The sequence below is a fragment of the Amaranthus tricolor genome, chromosome 1 (genome assembly GCF_026212465.1).
Source record: "Amaranthus tricolor cultivar Red isolate AtriRed21 chromosome 1, ASM2621246v1, whole genome shotgun sequence".
NCBI classification, from domain to species: Eukaryota; Viridiplantae; Streptophyta; class Magnoliopsida; order Caryophyllales; family Amaranthaceae; genus Amaranthus; species Amaranthus tricolor.
The window spans coordinates 18,265,745-18,283,308 of record NC_080047.1 but is presented as its reverse complement, the minus strand read 5'-3'; the positions used below and the strand labels follow the sequence as shown (position 1 = coordinate 18,283,308).

General features: G+C 35.6%; 1 protein-coding gene across 3 annotated transcripts; it reads right to left on the bottom strand.

The window, feature by feature from the left end:
* Window positions 1–7,883: 7,883 nt before the first annotated feature.
* Window positions 7,884–15,350, bottom strand: LOC130805727 (uncharacterized). 3 transcript variants are annotated; one of them, XM_057670634.1, is made up of 3 exons: window positions 15,000–15,350; window positions 14,370–14,491; window positions 7,884–9,826 (listed from the first exon to the last, which is right to left on the bottom strand). In XM_057670634.1, exon 3 carries the CDS (start codon window positions 9,678–9,680, stop codon window positions 7,884–7,886), a length of 1,797 nt encoding a protein of 598 aa, XP_057526617.1. In that variant the 5' UTR covers window positions 9,681–9,826; window positions 14,370–14,491; window positions 15,000–15,350. The 3 variants fall into 3 exon arrangements, with proteins under 3 accessions (XP_057526617.1, XP_057526515.1, XP_057526557.1); XM_057670532.1 differs by having other exon boundaries at window positions 7,884–9,737; window positions 15,000–15,335; XM_057670574.1 differs by having other exon boundaries at window positions 7,884–14,152; window positions 15,000–15,321.
* Between the last annotated feature and the right edge of the window lie 2,214 nt (window positions 15,351–17,564).

The following is a 17,564-nucleotide window of genomic DNA, read 5'->3' as shown; positions in this document are numbered from 1 at the left end:
ATAGGTAGTTGAATATGTTTAGGAAGCTTTTGTTGCTCGAGAGAGAACATTAGTACTTATGATACGTTCTTCCCCATAACAAAATATCCAGGACCTTAGGTTAATGTTTACTAAACATTACTTTAGTGAGAAAGCCTAGCATATGCCTCTTAGCTTATTGATCATTTTATCCTTACTTTTAGTTCATTGTATCCTTATTTACTTTTATGCTTTATTTTCATTAAGTACTTTTAATTGCTTGTTTTAATTATTTCTATCTTCAAACATCATATTATACGTTTTCGAACACACTAATCGACCGAGAAACTATTAACTTAACCCCCACTCCTTGTGGATTCCACCCGTACTTGCCGACGTAGTACGCTATGTCGTGCACTTGCGGTATTACTATAGAAGGACGTAAAGTCCTGATCACTCCACCTCAAACTCAATACCACTATCACCATTGTTGATTCAATTAGGAACGGGAACAGCAACAAGAGGGGGGGTGAATTGTTGTTGTTGCAAGTTTAAGCGATTGTGCCCTGTTTTTTTTTGCGGAATTATTCAAAATAAATAAAGCTTAAACTAAGAGCAAAATAATAAGAGAGACACACGATTTTACGTGGAAACCTTTTGGGCCTAAACAAAAGGAAAAACCACGACCACTTGGGATTTTCAAAAACTCCACTATGTTTAAGGCAATTAGTTACAATCACAATAAACACCTTGCTTCACTCGAAGCGTAACACCTAGGCCGACTCCTCTTCTCTCTAATTGCTTTACTCCATGCAACAACCTTAGCTTCTCTACAAGCTAATCCTCTCTAGCTTCACTCAAAGCTATCTAATTTCCCCCTTAGACTCACCCGAGTCTAATTACATAAACTCTCAAAAACCCTTACAAAAAGGATAGAAATTCTCTAAAATAAATCAAAGAGTTGCATCAAGAAAATATTATAAATTAATTGGCAACTTTAAGAACAAAATATTTCTTGTAAAATCCAACAAAAACGTATGAAAAATACTTAAGCACAAAACGTTGGATTACTTCTCTTCACTTTAAAAACCGGAATTATCTTGCAATTTATAGAAAATAATATTCCTAAGAAAGTGGAATAATCCAATCCATCATCCCACTATTAAAAGATCATGGGAGTAATGTGGATTAAGCAAACACACGGTTATTTCCATAAGATTTGATTAAGTCAAATCACACGTGTACATAAACAATAACCGCTGTTCCCTTAATAACCGCTGTTCCCTAAAGTAGCAGTTTCTTCAGTAGTAATTCCTGTTCCCCAAATTAATGGCTGGAACTTCATGCTATTTTTAGAAAACGGTTAATCTTAGTGGGAATGATTGTTTGCTATTTTTTAGGAATAAAGACCGGCTGAAAAGATTTGCTAAGACCAATTCAAAGTTAGTTAATTCTATTTTTAACAAATCCAAGATTTATTAAAAATAGATCCTAAAATAAAGGATCTTAACAAATAAATCGTGAATACATTTTCTTTAACAAAAACGATTTGCCAATTAACTTAAATAAATTTTTACTGCAACAATTTAATTTAAAATACATTAACTAAAAAATAAAAGATAGAATTTATTAGCTAACGTAAATTGACTTCAGTTTGGGAACACTGCGCTGTCTCCAAATTCCAACTTGCTAGAACATCAAACCTGGGAACAGTAGACTTCCTGTCTCTATTTTACATCCCACGTGATATACTCTTCTAACATCTCTTGAAACCTTTTGACATGTGTATTCCCATGAACTAAGTCATCGGTACTATCAACGATCACAATTAATCGGATATCGACCTGCACAAAATCTCTAAACAAATATTTGCTAAAGTGTAGTCATCATCAAAACTCAAGAGGTCCAACAAATTCCCCCTTTTTGATGATGACAAACTTTTAAACAAACTTAAAAACACAATAGAGTAAACCAAATGTTGAAGAGTATGTTAGAGATCAAAACAACTCTGCATTACTTAGTAAATTAACTCGTGACAATATAATTTACCAAGCATACATTAAAAACAAATTACTCTATTAATTAGAAATATTTAAAATAACTTAAGCATAATCAAAATATCGGAAGTAGTTTATAACTTAAGATTTCAAATAGAACTAAAACAAAACAAAACTTACCAAACAAAACTTAAATCACTGTAAGAACTTTTATCATAGCATTCAAGTAATCATCAGAGCATATAAATCATAACAATCAAAATATGTATCTCGGTATGTATATCAGAGCTAAACTGAGCTAAACTTATTAATCATCAGAGCATCAGAGCATGAATATCAGAGCATAGCCACAGTTCCTAATGTTCAACAGAATAAATGTATATCAGACTAAGCATACTCAAGCATTATTTAAGTTTGTGCCAAATATTCCCCCTTTTGACATCATTCAAAAAGAAGATAAGCAATCAAACCACAGCACTAAACATATAGTTATAGTCAAAGAGAGAATAAGGATGCACAAATTAAAAAGCAATAACAATGAATGCAAGCATGATAAGCAAAGATTAATCAAACCTAACAGTTAGTAGCATATGTAAAAAGGTTTAACAAAGTTAACAGTGTTTAGGATGTGTACCCCAGCTGGTACTAAAAGAAAGAAATTGTTTAAAGACAGAGACAACAGCAATGAAAAAATATAAAAGGGAAACTATGAAGCAGGAGCATCTTCATCAACATATTCCGTTTCCACCTCAACTGTATCCAATTTAGCGCCAAGACGAGCCTCCATCTGAGTCATCTGGTCAGCTAAAGAGGCTAGGGAAACACGGATCTCATCTTGAAATTTGAAGAAGCGATCCTGCAAATCATCAAGCTTGAGAAGAATGGAGTATAAGGGGGCAGTAGGAACGGTTGCCTGATCAAAGCTGTGTTTGTGAAATGATGGTGATGGTGATCTTGGTGTTGGTGAAGGTGGTGGTGGAGTGAAATGATGAGTTGGTGGAGTGGTTGGCTTTGATGAAGGAAAACTATTGGGTTCAGTCCTAGAGTCTTCTTCAAGAGAAACCTTAGATTCCACCCCCTGGTCTTCTTCCTCAGAAGGAACAACCTCCTGTTCCTTAACTCCATCCCCTTCTTTCTCCTGTTCCTCCTTCTCCTCTTCTTCCTTTTTCTCCTGTTCCTTCTCTTCCTTCTCTTCCTCTTCCTCCTGTTCCTCCTTTTCCTTCCCCTCTTCCTCCTGTTCCTCATTATCAGAATCAATCTCAATCTGTTCCACAATATTTTCAAGAATCCCTTCCTCATTTAATTTAAGGCGCAAATTACTCAAACATTTTGCACCTATCATATTGCTGGGACCCATAGGAAAACTATAATCACCCAGTGGAACACCAAACTTTGAGAAAATCCATGACAACAAACCACCATAGCCAACCATACAACGTTTGGCTATACAATCATTTAAATGAGAAATCATCAAGGAAGGAAAATTAATCTTTATGTTGTTCACCATACAGTATATCAGGGTTGCATCTCGAAGACTTACCTCACTACGTTTTGAGTTTCGTGGCAAGATAAACCTTCTAGCAATGTTGTACAGCAACTTATGTAAAGGAGACAGGACATTGTGACTTACTTTCCCCCTTTTTTGCCTAACCCCCAAGCATCTCCAAACATCTTTTTCATCTCTTCCAGAAAACGCAATCTTAGACCCAACATAATAAACGTCAAAACCAGTAGCAGGAACACCTAACCACTCTCCTAAAGTCAGACTATCAAATTCAATATCAATATCTTTGATTGAACTAGAACAAACTCCATCATGAACAGCAAAATTAGAAATAAACTCATGCATAATGTCAGGGTAAATGGGGTTGCAGCAATATACGCTCATAAGTGATTCCCATTTTTGAGTTTGTAAAATTTCATGGAATTTAGGAAAGGTTGTAGATTCGTACCATTCTTTGTCTAGACCAAATCCTACAGACATTTCTTTAGAAAGTTCTTCAGCATTTATGTAATGCGTTACCTTCTTTTTCTTGGCAGAGTGAGTTGAAGGTTTCTTGGATTCTCTTGTTCTTTTACCACTTGTTTGCGGAGACATAGGGGTGTCCTCTGGTTCCTTGGAAGAAGATTTAGGTCTGGGAGTGTGAGAAGGTGGGTAGATAACTCGAAGAGGGACAGGTTGCTTCATTTTTGGGTTCAGATTCTTGGTTTTCATTGAAGTTTTTAGAGAGAAAAGCAAAGGAGAATGGCGAAGTGAAAGGGAAATGGGAGGAATGACGGTTTAGGGTTGAGTGAACGTGAAAGGTTAGTGAAGATGAAATGAAAGATGGGACGAGTGGGAGTAATTATACCTGATGAAGTGACGTGCTAGAGGCAGTTATCAAATCAAGACAATTGATTTTGAATTGTGAAGTTGGAATACGTTGAGTGATTCAACTCCTACTAAAAAAAACTGCTGGAATAAAATTGTTGTTTTTGTTTGTCTTTTTAATTTTAAAAAGAAAAATGGTAATATTGTGCTGCTACCGTCAGATCAAAATAATCATGCAATCATGAGAGCATCCAAAGTATATACCTTTAAAAAATGCGTACCTGATCCTTTCGATAATTGATTTATCAATCAAGATTATTGTGGTTGATTGATCATTTTCAATTTTCATTTTGTCTCTAGGAATCATATATGATACTTCTTTCAATGCAGCTTGATCATGCCAAGTTCCAATCTCATTTTCTCATGCTGTTCCCTTGGGAGCGGTTTGGTCATGATATCTGCTATTTGCTCGTTAGTGTTTACATGCTTAACAATAATATTTTTATTTTCAACATTATCCTTAAGAAAATGATGCCTAATATGAATGTGCTTTACTCGTGAGTGATGCACTGGATCTTTGGATATGCATATGGCACTGGTATTATCGCAATAAATAGGAACACATGCATACTTAATACCAAAGTCTCTTAGCTGCTGCTTTATCCATATCATTTGGGAACAGCAAGCTGCTGCTGCTACGTACTCAGCTTCAGCGGTTGATAATGCAACAGTGTTTTGTTTCTTGGAGCTCCACGAAACTAAACATGAGCCAAGAAATTGTACCATACCTGACGTGCTTTTTCTATTAACAAGATCTCCTGCATAATCTGCATCACTAAAGCCTTTCAAATCAAAAACATCACTCTTAGGATAAAATAATGATAAATCATCTGTTCCCTTTAGATATCTCAAAATACGTTTTACTGCAGTTAGATGTGATTCTTTAGGGTTAGATTGAAATCTCGCACATAAACCAACACTAAATGAAATATCGGGTCTACTAGCAGTTAGATATAATAAAGATCCAATCATGCCTCTATACATAGTTTGGTCAATATTTGTTCCATTTGTATCTTCATCTAATCTTACATTAGTAGCCATGGGTGTATGGTTGGTTTTAGCGTTATTCATGCCATATTTCTTAAGAAGTTCTTTTATATATTTTTGTTGATGAATAAAGATACCATTAACAGTTTGTTTAATTTGCAAACCAAGAAAGAAATTTAATTCTCCCATCATGCTCATTTCAAATTCAGTGCTCATAAGGTTAGCAAATTCTTTACATAGCAATTCATTTGTGGCACCAAAAATAATATCATCAACATATATTTGAACAACTAATATATTGGAACCTTTATTCTTAAAGAATAAGGTTTTATCAATTTTACCTCTAATAAAGTCATTTTGAATCAAAAACTTTGATAGTCTTTCATACCATTGCCTAGGAGCTTGTTTCAACCCATAAAGAGCTTTATCAAGCTTATAGACATGATCAAGACTCGAGGTATTCTCAAAGCCAGGCGGTTGTTCAACAAAAACTTCTTCATCAAGAAAACCATTCAAGAAAGCACATTTCACATCCATTTGATATAATTTAAAGTTCATAAATGCAGCAAAAGAAATTAAAATTCTAATAGCTTCTAACCTTGCTACTGGAGCAAATGTCTCAGTATAATCAATACCTTCTTGTTGATTGTACCCTTTGACCACGAGCCTTGCTTTGTTTCTTACAATTATTCCATGCTCATCTAGTTTGTTCCGAAATACCCATTTCAAACCAATTACCTTTTTGTGTTTCGGTTTGGGTTCTAAATGACATACTTTGTTCCTTTCAAATTCATTCAATTCATCTTGCATGGCTACAACCCATTCGGAATCCTTTAGAGCTTCTTCGTGATTTTTGGGTTCAAGTGATGATAGGAACGCAAAATGTGCACAAAAATTTCTCATTTGAGATCGAGTTTGTGTTCCTTTATTCAAATCACTTACAATCAAATCAAGAGGATGGTATTTTTGATATCTCCAAGGTTTTGGCATAAAATCTCTTGTGGGAACAGTAGCATGTTCTGGTTCATCAGCTTGATTAACATTCTGTTCAGCTACTGGGTTGTTCTGCTCATATGTGGGAACAGCTGGATTGGGAACAGTCTGCTGTTCCTGATGTTCTGGCAGTTCCTGAACTTGATCAGTACTTTCTGCTTCTGCTGGAACCGGCTGTTCACCAGCTGTTTCTTGATCTTGCACTTTCAATTCTTCATCATCGTCCTCTGGATTTGCAAGACCTATCTTAAAATTATTTGTATCCTGTTCACTTGACAAAAAGTTAGTTTCATCGAAAATTATGTGAACGGATTCTTCCACACTCATTGTTCTTTTGTTATAGACTCTATATGCCTTACTTTGAGATGAGTAGCCAAGAAATACTGCTTCATCACTTCTTTCATCAAATTTACCTATATTCCGTTTTCCATTAACATGTACAAAACATTTGCATCCAAACACACGAAAATAGGCAATATTTGGTTTAACACCTTTAAACAGTTCATAGGGTGTCTTAGAAGTGATTGGTCTTATCAATACTCTATTTAAAATATAACTTGCAGTATTAACAGCCTCGGCCCAAAAATTTCTAGGTAAACCACTAGCAATTAACATAGTTCTAGCCATTTCTTCTAAAGTTCTATTTTTCCTTTCTACAACACCATTTTGTTGTGGTGTTCTAGGGGCGGAAAAATTGTGACTTATTCCATGTTCATTGCAATAACTCATAAAGCTTGAATTTTCAAATTCTTTACCATGATCTGACCTTATGTGAACAATTTGATTATTGGTAGATTTTTGTATTTTGTTAGCGAAAGAAACAAACTCATTAAAGGCTTCATCTTTACTAACTAGAAATAAAGTCCATGTAAATCTACTATAATCATCAATAATAACAAACACATATCTCTTGCCACTACGGCTTTGTATTCTCATAGGTCCACACAAATCCATGTGTAATAATTCAAGCGTTTTTGAGGTGGTCACAACATTCTTTGGTTTAAAAGATGACCTTACTTGTTTTCCTTTGGCACAAGGATCACATATTTCCTCTTTAAGGAATTTTATAGATGGTAGTCCTCTAACTAGGTCTTTAGATCTTAATGTATTAATCAATGAATAACTGGCATGACCTAGACGCTTATGCCAAAGAAGTGGGTCGTCTTCTATAACACTTAGACACGTTAGACTGTTTCTGGGAACAGTGTCCAGGTCCACCACATAGGTGTTCCCTTTTCTGATTCCCTCAAGAATGGTGTCTCCTGTGTCATTCCTAGAAATAATGCACTTTTCAGAAGTAAAGTTTACAGAGTTACCCTTATCACAAAATTGAGAAATGCTGAGTAAGTTGTGTTTCAAATTCTCGACTAAAAATACATTATCAATGGCGTGGGAACATGACCTTCCAACCTTTCCTTTGGCGATTATCTCACCCTTCATATTGTCACCGAAGGTTACTGTTCCCCCATCATAGGCTTCAAGTGAGAGAAATTTAGATTTGTCACCCGTCATATGCTTGGAACACCCACTGTCGAGATACCATGAGCTGTTCCCCCTCACTTGGACCTGTAAGATAATTAATTGTTAATTATAGGAACCCAGACTTTCTTGGGTTCCTTGTCGATCTTACATGAATCATATTTATCAATTTGAATGTTATCGACATAGTTTCTGTTAGAGACAGTATACTGTTCCCTTTTGGTGCACTGTTCCTTCAGATGGCCAGCTTTACCACAGAAGGTACAGTACCTGTCTCTAGGAAGATCAACGTAAGCTTTCTTACTTTTGTTATTCTTAAAATAATTTAGGCCTTGTGATCTCTTACTTTTAGCATCTAGAATCCATTTGGGAGTTATTTTGATTTTCCCTTTTCCTCTAGAATTTAATTCAAGATTATTATCATTATTATGGTCGGATTCCGGATTCAACTCTAAATGTTGAAAATCATTGCACAAATCCTTAGTAGATGCATTTATCAATTCTTTATTTAAGCCTAATAGTTTGTATTGTGATAGCTCAATATTAAGAATAACATTTTCTTTCTTAAGTCTCTCCATATTTTCCTTTAGGATTATATTTTGGTCCAACAAACCGAAAAATCTGTTTTGGACATCATGTCTAAAGGTGTTTATGTATGAGACATGGTCTTTGCTTACTTTAAGTTCCTGTTTTAACTTGAGACACTTATTATTGCAATTTTCAAGTTTAGCTTGTGTCTCTTTTAACAACTCTTTTAATTCATTTTTACTTAGATTAAATGAATGGTCAGAAAATGAATTAGAAATATTTACCTGCTTCTCCTTGCCTTTATGCGTAGCCATGAGACATAGGTTAGCTGTCTCCTCTTCTTCGGGAACAATAGTTTCATTCTCACTTTCAGTTTCTCCCCATGCAGCAATCATGGCCTTACGAAAGTCAGTCTTGTTAAAATTCTCTTTGTTCAACGGTCTTCTTGAATCTCTTGTCTTTCCCTTGCCCTTTTCATTCTTCCATGTTGGGCAATCCTTGATGAAGTGCTCGGTACTTCCACATTTGTGGCATTCAAGATTTTTTGTTCTTCTTTCTTTGTTGTTTCTTTGATTTGCATACCTGCTGTTCCTGAAGAACTTCTTGAATTTTCGTACCAATAAAGCAGCCTCTTCCTCATCACATTCTGATTCGTCCTGTTCCCCCGCTGCCAGAGCCAGTCCCTTGTTCCTGGAACTGTCTGCTGTTCCCAAATGCAATTCATGCGTCATTAGGGAACCAGCCAGCTCCTCTAGATTAAACTTTGTAAAATCTTTGGACTCTTGTATAGCAGTAACCTTGGCCCTCCAGCGCTCATCTTGAGGAAGGCTCCTTAGGATCTTCCTTACTTGTTCATCAGTGGGAATTATTCTTCCAAGAGAGACAAGCTTGTTTGTTATGTTGGTGAACCTAGTGAACATCTCTTGGATACTTTCTCTTGGCTCCATAACAAATCTCTCGTATTTAGACATTAACAAATCAATTTTGGACCGTTTTACTTCACTTGTTCCCTCATGGGTAACAGCAAGCAGGTCCCAAATTTGCTTAGCGGATTTGCACCCCATAATTCTATTATGCTCGTTTGGTCCAAGACCACAATGAAGTAATTTTATAGCAAGAGCATTTAATTCCATTTTCTGAAAATCTTCTTTTTCATATTCGGTTATAGGTTTGGGAACAATTTCATTGTTGGAGTTAGTAGTGGTTACCTCAAAATCTCCGATTTCTATGACTCTCCAAACTTGATAATTTTCCGCTTTGATGAAGATCTCCATCCTATTTTTCCAATATGTATAGAATTTTCCATCGAACATTGGCGGTCTTTGAGTTGAATACCCTTCTTCCATTCGCTCGTTCATAATTGACATTTTTCGGGAACACCAGAATCTGCCCTCAGGGTTTCCTGATCTTCTGGGAACAGGGCTCTGATACCAATTGTTGATTCAATTAGGAACGGGAACAGCAACAAGAGGGGGGGTGAATTGTTGTTGTTGCAAGTTTAAGCGATTGTGCCCTGTTTTTTTTTGCGGAATTATTCAAAATAAATAAAGCTTAAACTAAGAGCAAAATAATAAGAGAGACACACGATTTTACGTGGAAACCTTTTGGGCCTAAACAAAAGGAAAAACCACGACCACTTGGGATTTTCAAAAACTCCACTATGTTTAAGGCAATTAGTTACAATCACAATAAACACCTTGCTTCACTCGAAGCGTAACACCTAGGCCGACTCCTCTTCTCTCTAATTGCTTTACTCCAAGCAACAACCTTAGCTTCTCTACAAGCTAATCCTCTCTAGCTTCACTCAAAGCTATCTAATTTCCCCCTTAGACTCACCCGAGTCTAATTACATAAACTCTCAAAAACCCTTACAAAAAGGATAGAAATTCTCTAAAATAAATCAAAGAGTTGCATCAAGAAAATATTATAAATTAATTGGCAACTTTAAGAACAAAATATTTCTTGTAAAATCCAACAAAAACGTATGAAAAATACTTAAGCACAAAACGTTGGATTACTTCTCTTCACTTTAAAAACCGGAATTATCTTGCAATTTATAGAAAATAATATTCCTAAGAAAGTGGAATAATCCAATCCATCATCCCACTATTAAAAGATCATGGGAGTAATGTGGATTAAGCAAACACACGGTTATTTCCATAAGATTTGATTAAGTCAAATCACACGTGTACATAAACAATAACCGCTGTTCCCTTAATAACCGCTGTTCCCTAAAGTAGCAGTTTCTTCAGTAGTAATTCCTGTTCCCCAAATTAATGGCTGGAACTTCATGCTATTTTTAGAAAACGGTTAATCTTAGTGGGAATGATTGTTTGCTATTTTTTAGGAATAAAGACCGGCTGAAAAGATTTGCTAAGACCAATTCAAAGTTAGTTAATTCTATTTTTAACAAATCCAAGATTTATTAAAAATAGATCCTAAAATAAAGGATCTTAACAAATAAATCGTGAATACATTTTCTTTAACAAAAACGATTTGCCAATTAACTTAAATAAATTTTTACTGCAACAATTTAATTTAAAATACATTAACTAAAAAATAAAAGATAGAATTTATTAGCTAACGTAAATTGACTTCAGTTTGGGAACACTGCGCTGTCTCCAAATTCCAACTTGCTAGAACATCAAACCTGGGAACAGTAGACTTCCTGTCTCCATTTTACATCCCACGTGATATACTCTTCTAACATCTCTTGAAACCTTTTGACATGTGTATTCCCATGAACTAAGTCATCGGTACTATCAACGATCACAATTAATCGGATATCGACCTGCACAAAATCTCTAAACAAATATTTGCTAAAGTGTAGTCATCATCAAAACTCAAGAGGTCCAACAACCATAATCAGCAGTTGCAAAATACGCAATAGCACACCAAAGCCCTAACAAGGCTCCAAACATGAGATAGCACGATACCCTACTGAGCCACACCACACACATACTGGTCACCTCTAATCCTGTGTGTAAACCCTGATCGAACAAACTAATCCAGTATCTACTCAACAACCAAGTACTAGAGAGTATGCATAAGACTCTCCCTAACAAGGTTCGATTTGCTATTCTTGTAACACCGCTCTGTAATGGTGTTATCCCATAGGTATGATGCCACAAAATACCTAAAACACATAACATAACAAATCCACAAAACGAACTATCCAAATGTAACCAACTAACCATTTTACCATACAAGTGGTCATAAGCTTCAATGCTAAGCTCACACCCGTGTTTAAACCCAAACACCAAATGCTCGTCATCCTCAAGGTAGGCATCCTTGACATATGTAAGACGATTCCCAATGGACAATTCCAGCCCTCAACTTTCACCCATATGACAATGCCTATCCCAAACCGTCATCTCCTGGTGACAAGTACAAATACTAACAGCAAAACTAAGCAGCGTAACATCCTAAAAGACATATAGGGATTTCACCTTGACACCCCTAAGTATCAAATCCAAACCCTTAAAGACACTCACTTCCCCATTGCTAAACTCACCCTTGAGCCCCAAATCTTATATGGTCCCAAGCGATATCAAGTTTTTCCCCAATGCAGGAACATGCCTCACCTTAATCAAAGTAACCCTTCTCCCATCTCTAATCCGAAGTCTCATGGAACCAATATCTACTACTTCACATGGAGAACCGTTAGCAACCATAATTGAACCCCCAAAAAAACAAGACTCATAAGTATCAAACTATGGAACAAACTACCAAAATCAAGAATCCAGTTATCAAACAAATCACTAGACTCAACACAACTAATCAATGCTAAATCTTCCTCCAAATCATAGCTCTTATTCTGTTTACTTTCGACTACTGTGGCTTGAGAATTATTCTTTAATTCTGGACATTTAGACCTAAAATGTCCCGGTTCCTAACAGTGATAACATATTACGGTCCTAGTGTTGCTACACCCATCTGTACTATTACTAGTATCCGACTTAGCACCGTTACTATTGTTAGACCCCTTTTTCTTTCTAGAATGTCTACCCGACCTAACAACTAATCCACTACCATAATTTTCATTATCACCTGTCGCCTTTTGACGCAACTCCCTAGTATAAAGTGTTGCCTTCGCTTCCTCTAGGGTTAAGGAATCTTTGTCAACCACAAAAGATTCCACAAAGTTCTCATAACTATTCCGTAGAGAAACAAGCAATATTAACGTTACATCCTCATCATCGATCTTAACTTCTAAATTACGCAAATCTAGTAAAATAGAATTAGATTTTTCTAGATGATCTCTTAATGGTGTACCTGACTACATCTTGAGGCTAAACAACCACTGTTTCAGTAGTAATTTGTTGGTTAAAGATTTTGTCATTTACAAAGACTCTAATTTTAACCATAATTCTGCGGTCGTCTCTTGATCAGCAACATCCGTGATGATGTGATCATCAAGACTTAGTAAGATGGTTGAATGAGTCTTCTCCTCCATCACTATTAACTATTCATCAGTCCATTTGTCTCCAGATCCCGACGTAGATGCCGCACTCTTTGGGATCAACGGACTCCAAATCTGTAACTGCTTTAATAACGCCTTCATCTTAATCTACCACAGCTCAAAGCTATTCTTCCCATTAAATTTCTCAATCTTTATTGTAGAATCTCCTACCAATGTTTCCTCAAAAAACTCTTCCTAGGATTAACCTGAGTTCTGATACCAATTGTTGTGCGACAATGGAAGCAAAGATTGAAAACAATAACAGAAAGTAATAAAGATTCAAACAAACAATAAAGAAAATCACACCGAGAAATTAACGTGGTTCACTATCAATATGATAGCAACATCCACCGGCACCGAGAATAAACTTTTCACTATAAACTGGGAGATTACAAGATGAACGAGAAACCACAACAATGGCTCTCCAAGCTTTTTCTCTCTTAGTTTTTCTTACTTTGTATTTCGTCCATCGCATCATATGCTCTAATTCTAATTACTTTGTATTTCGTCCACCTGCTGACCAGCGTACCTTGCAGCTCTTCCACAGAGCCAACCGGAGCATCCCAGGAGACACCAAGGGTAGTTTTGGAATCTCTATACATGGACCTTTCCATCAAGACCTTAAGTACCTCCTAAAGATCACATTAAGACACTAAGAAAGGGAGCTCAAGGTCCCCTGGTCAACTGATATCATACCAGAATAATCAGTGTTCTGTTTTCTGTCTATTTGTACTTAAAACGTGCACATGTTTGTCACGTGTTGATTTTTAGCCGTTATTCTCTGTTGGTTGTGAACAAATTAAACTATACCCCTTAAGATCGATTCTGTGCTTGACGACAGAACAGTCCAAAATACTCCACATCTTCTTTCCAGCCGAAATAGGCTGTAGATTTGCGTCCAAGTGCATCAAATCCCTGTTCTTCTCTACACCTTGGGGTACTTTTTGTGGGTTACTTTGTTTCATATTTTCTACACCTTGGGGGTGGGTATGAGGATGAAGGTGGTGAAGATAGTAGTAATGATTGGCATTGGTGGGATGAAAAATGAGCAAGCCAAGATTTTCTAGAAGGATAAAAGATTACTATACTTTATCCTCCTCTTTCACTATCAATCAAAGTCTATAAAATTTCCATAAATTTTCTCATTCACTATTTTCTTCGTTTTACACTTAATCCACGAAGTCCCCTAAGGGAAACTTTCTACACTCGGTATCACTAATTCAACTCTGCAAAATATTTACCTACTTCACCACTTAATATAGGACTATAAGAGTAGTAGACAAATATAAAGAGCATCAATGATAACAAGTCCATCTTTTGTGATCAAATAATAAAATCAAAAACTTTGGCAAGCTCCTACATAGAATCCAATGCAAACTGCAAAAAGTCCATAAACATTATTTAGAGGTACAAATCTACAATGGAAAGCACAATCCTTCTAGCATCAATATATAAGAGCTACACTCAATAGTATCATCCACATTAAGATAAGTGGGTGGTGAAACGAAAAAAAGTTCATGTGGGGTTATTATCTACTCCAAAAATGAAAAATACTTCAACCATAAAAACTTTAGAATGAAACAGACATATTTACCTGTTTAGCCATGCTACAAGCTTTATCAGCAGAATTGAGAATCTCAAAGTAGAACACTGAGAAGTTGAGAGAAAGAGCCAACCTTATGGGATGTGTTGGAGGAAGTCTGTAAGAGCAACGTCCTGAAATAAAAATTATAAAATTAAGTCAGACATAGCTTCTCGGAGTTTTGGATGTTACTCTTAAAATTACGGCTGAACTGAAATCACAAAGATGAACAGCAGAATCCAGAACATTGGTAACCAGATCAGGAAGGAAATTAACTTGTCATAAGTCATAACCATACTTCACCTAACCATGAGTCTAGCAAGCAAAAACAATTATGCGTGAAATTATTTTCAGATCCTACAGTTAGGTTGCTACTCTTAATTAAAGCAGGATGCAAAATGTTGGGTCCTAAACATCAACAATTAAGTAATTTCATAGTGTGATTTCCGTCAACATTAAAGAGTGAATGGTGATTGATTGAGTTTAAGGGCAAAACCCAGAAAATTATAACCAAAGAAACATCCAAATAATAAATCTAAAAAACCCTAGAAATTGAAAATCATCAATTATATTTAAAATGAAAGAACCAAAATTTAAGTGCATTCAATTGAACAAATGAGAACTAAGGAGGTTGAGAGCTACCCATCTCGATTATTTGCCTGATTTGGCTATTGTGTGAAGCAAAGAGGACACTCTTACAACCACCATGGTCGTTGGGCACTCTACGTTGGGGCTGTGCGGCGGTTGGCTATGCAGAAAGTTTTGGGTAAGGGATACGGGCACTGTTTGGGTGTGAGGGAGATACTAATGTCGTGGTTTGGGTAAGAGGGAGATACTATGCGCTGTTTTGGGTGAGATACTATGCACAATAAAAATCAATTTCTTTTATAAATAATTTTATGAGGTTTTTGGCAACGACATTGTTATATCAATATATTCAATAAGTTTTTGCAACGAAATATGCTATCAAATGACTATTTTAATTTTAGCTACAAAAATAGTTGTTGCTAAAGATGTGTTCTAACACACGAAAATAGTTCAAGAGGTGGAAAGTTAATTTTTATTTATAGCAATAATTATTTAGCAACAATAATAGATTTTGCAACAACTTTTATTTTTTGCAACGAGAAAAAAATAGTCGTTGCTAAAACTTGTTAAAAATGATTTTTCTTGTAGTGATGGGGTCTTTATATAGTATACCTCATAAATATAAAGAAATTAGGGTTAAGAAAATACAAAAGAAACCATCAAAAACTAAGAGTAACAGGCCAAAAACGTGCCAAAACCAACTTCCCGCAAAAATCGCAGTGCTCCGCGCCCAGCGTAGATCTACGAATCTCGCGCAACCGCGCCCGCGTGTAGAACTCCTCAGTACGCGCCCAAAAATCTGCCCAAGACAGAATTTTCTCCTCGCCCCACGTAAAACTCCGCACCCTGCGCCTCCACGCCCCGTGTAGTACTCTGCAGCCCACACACAACCTTCTGCCTGGTGTCCTATGTTATCCATTTCCCAGATCTTCATCCCATATAATGACTTGTTCTAGTCACTATATTTCAACAATAATGAAGATCGTCTATCGAATTATTATGTGATCGAGGTATACCCGTAAAGCTAAAGAACAAGGTTTATTAAAGAGCCATTAGACCAGGGCTACTATATGGACTAGAATGTTGGATTTTTAGAAAACGATGTAGTAGGAAGATGGAATAGAAAAAATGTGAATAATTCGAAGGACTTAAAGGATAAAATTCGAAGAAGATATATGAAAGGGGTTAGGTTTAGCAAATATTATGGAGACTACAAAAGAAAATGGTTTTAGATGATTTGGACATGTACGAAATGTTTAGGTGTTAATCGATAAAGAAGTTGAAACTGTAAACTTGAGATATTTAAAAAGAAGCCCAGAAAAATCGAAGATGACCTGGATTGCAGAAGTGAAAAAAGATATGGATGATTTAAGCTTACATGTAGAGTTAGTAGAAAATCAAAATGACGGAGAAAAAACCTAATATGAATCATCGATTGAACTAAAACTCATTTATGTGTGGATCAATGTAAAAAACACATGCTTTAAAACTTAAGACTTATTGATACACGTTAAAAACAAAAATAGAGGAAGAAGTAAGAGATAAAACTCCATAGCTAACTTCACTTTTAATGGCGTGTGAATGTACAAGTATATGTCAGGTGAAGGGATTATAATGAACTATAATAAAACGGCTCACTAAATATGTACACTTTTTATATACGTGAAGTTGCAGATGATATTTACTGATAAGCTAATCGAAAACAACTTTGTTATTAGCACTAACAAGAGTATAAAAAGGATAAAATTGCATACATGCAACTCCAAATCTCAACCTAGGTGAAAACCACTAATGACATTCAGGTAATAAAATGTTGTCATTGGTCAACTACTAAATATAATTACTCAACCTAGGTGAAAATCACTAATGACATTCAGGTAATAAAATGTTGTCATTGGTCAACTACTAAATATAATTACATCACTATTATACACAGCTGGTCATGGGTCGAGTCCAACTAGATTCGGACCTAAAACTATTAGTTTTTGGTGTACCCATATTCGAATTCGGACCCTTAGGATCCGAAAATTTTAGACTCGGATCCAAACCCGCCAATCTAATGGGTCTAGAGTCCTTAATGAGTCTTAATTTAATTATTTACGCTTATATCTTTCTATTTTATAAAATTGGTTTATGAGTCCTGTATAAATTTAAATTGTGTCCAAATAAATTTTAAAAAGGTTAGACCAATTTTAAAATAATTTTGTGTGATATGATAGGTCGAATCTAGAGTGGGTTTGACGGGTCGAAGATGGTTAGTGGGCTTGGGTCTTAAATGGGTCCAATGAAAGGGTCTAGGTCTTAAGACCCTAAACCCAAACCCATTTATTTTGTTTAGACCCAAACCTGAAACTATTGATTCTCAAAAAATTAGACTCAAACCTTAAAAATAAGAACTGGTCTGAACTGAATCTAATAAAATTTTAGACCCATGATCATCCCTAATTATTTTCCAAGTCAAAGTTACCTTGTCAAGCTATAAAAACATGTAATCTCAAAAAAAACATAGAAAAAAAATAAAAAAACACGTATTCATGTGAAAAGAACAGAGTTAAGATCACCATATACAATATTCCAACTATCAATAGCTTATGCATATCATCATACTAGTCTATGAAA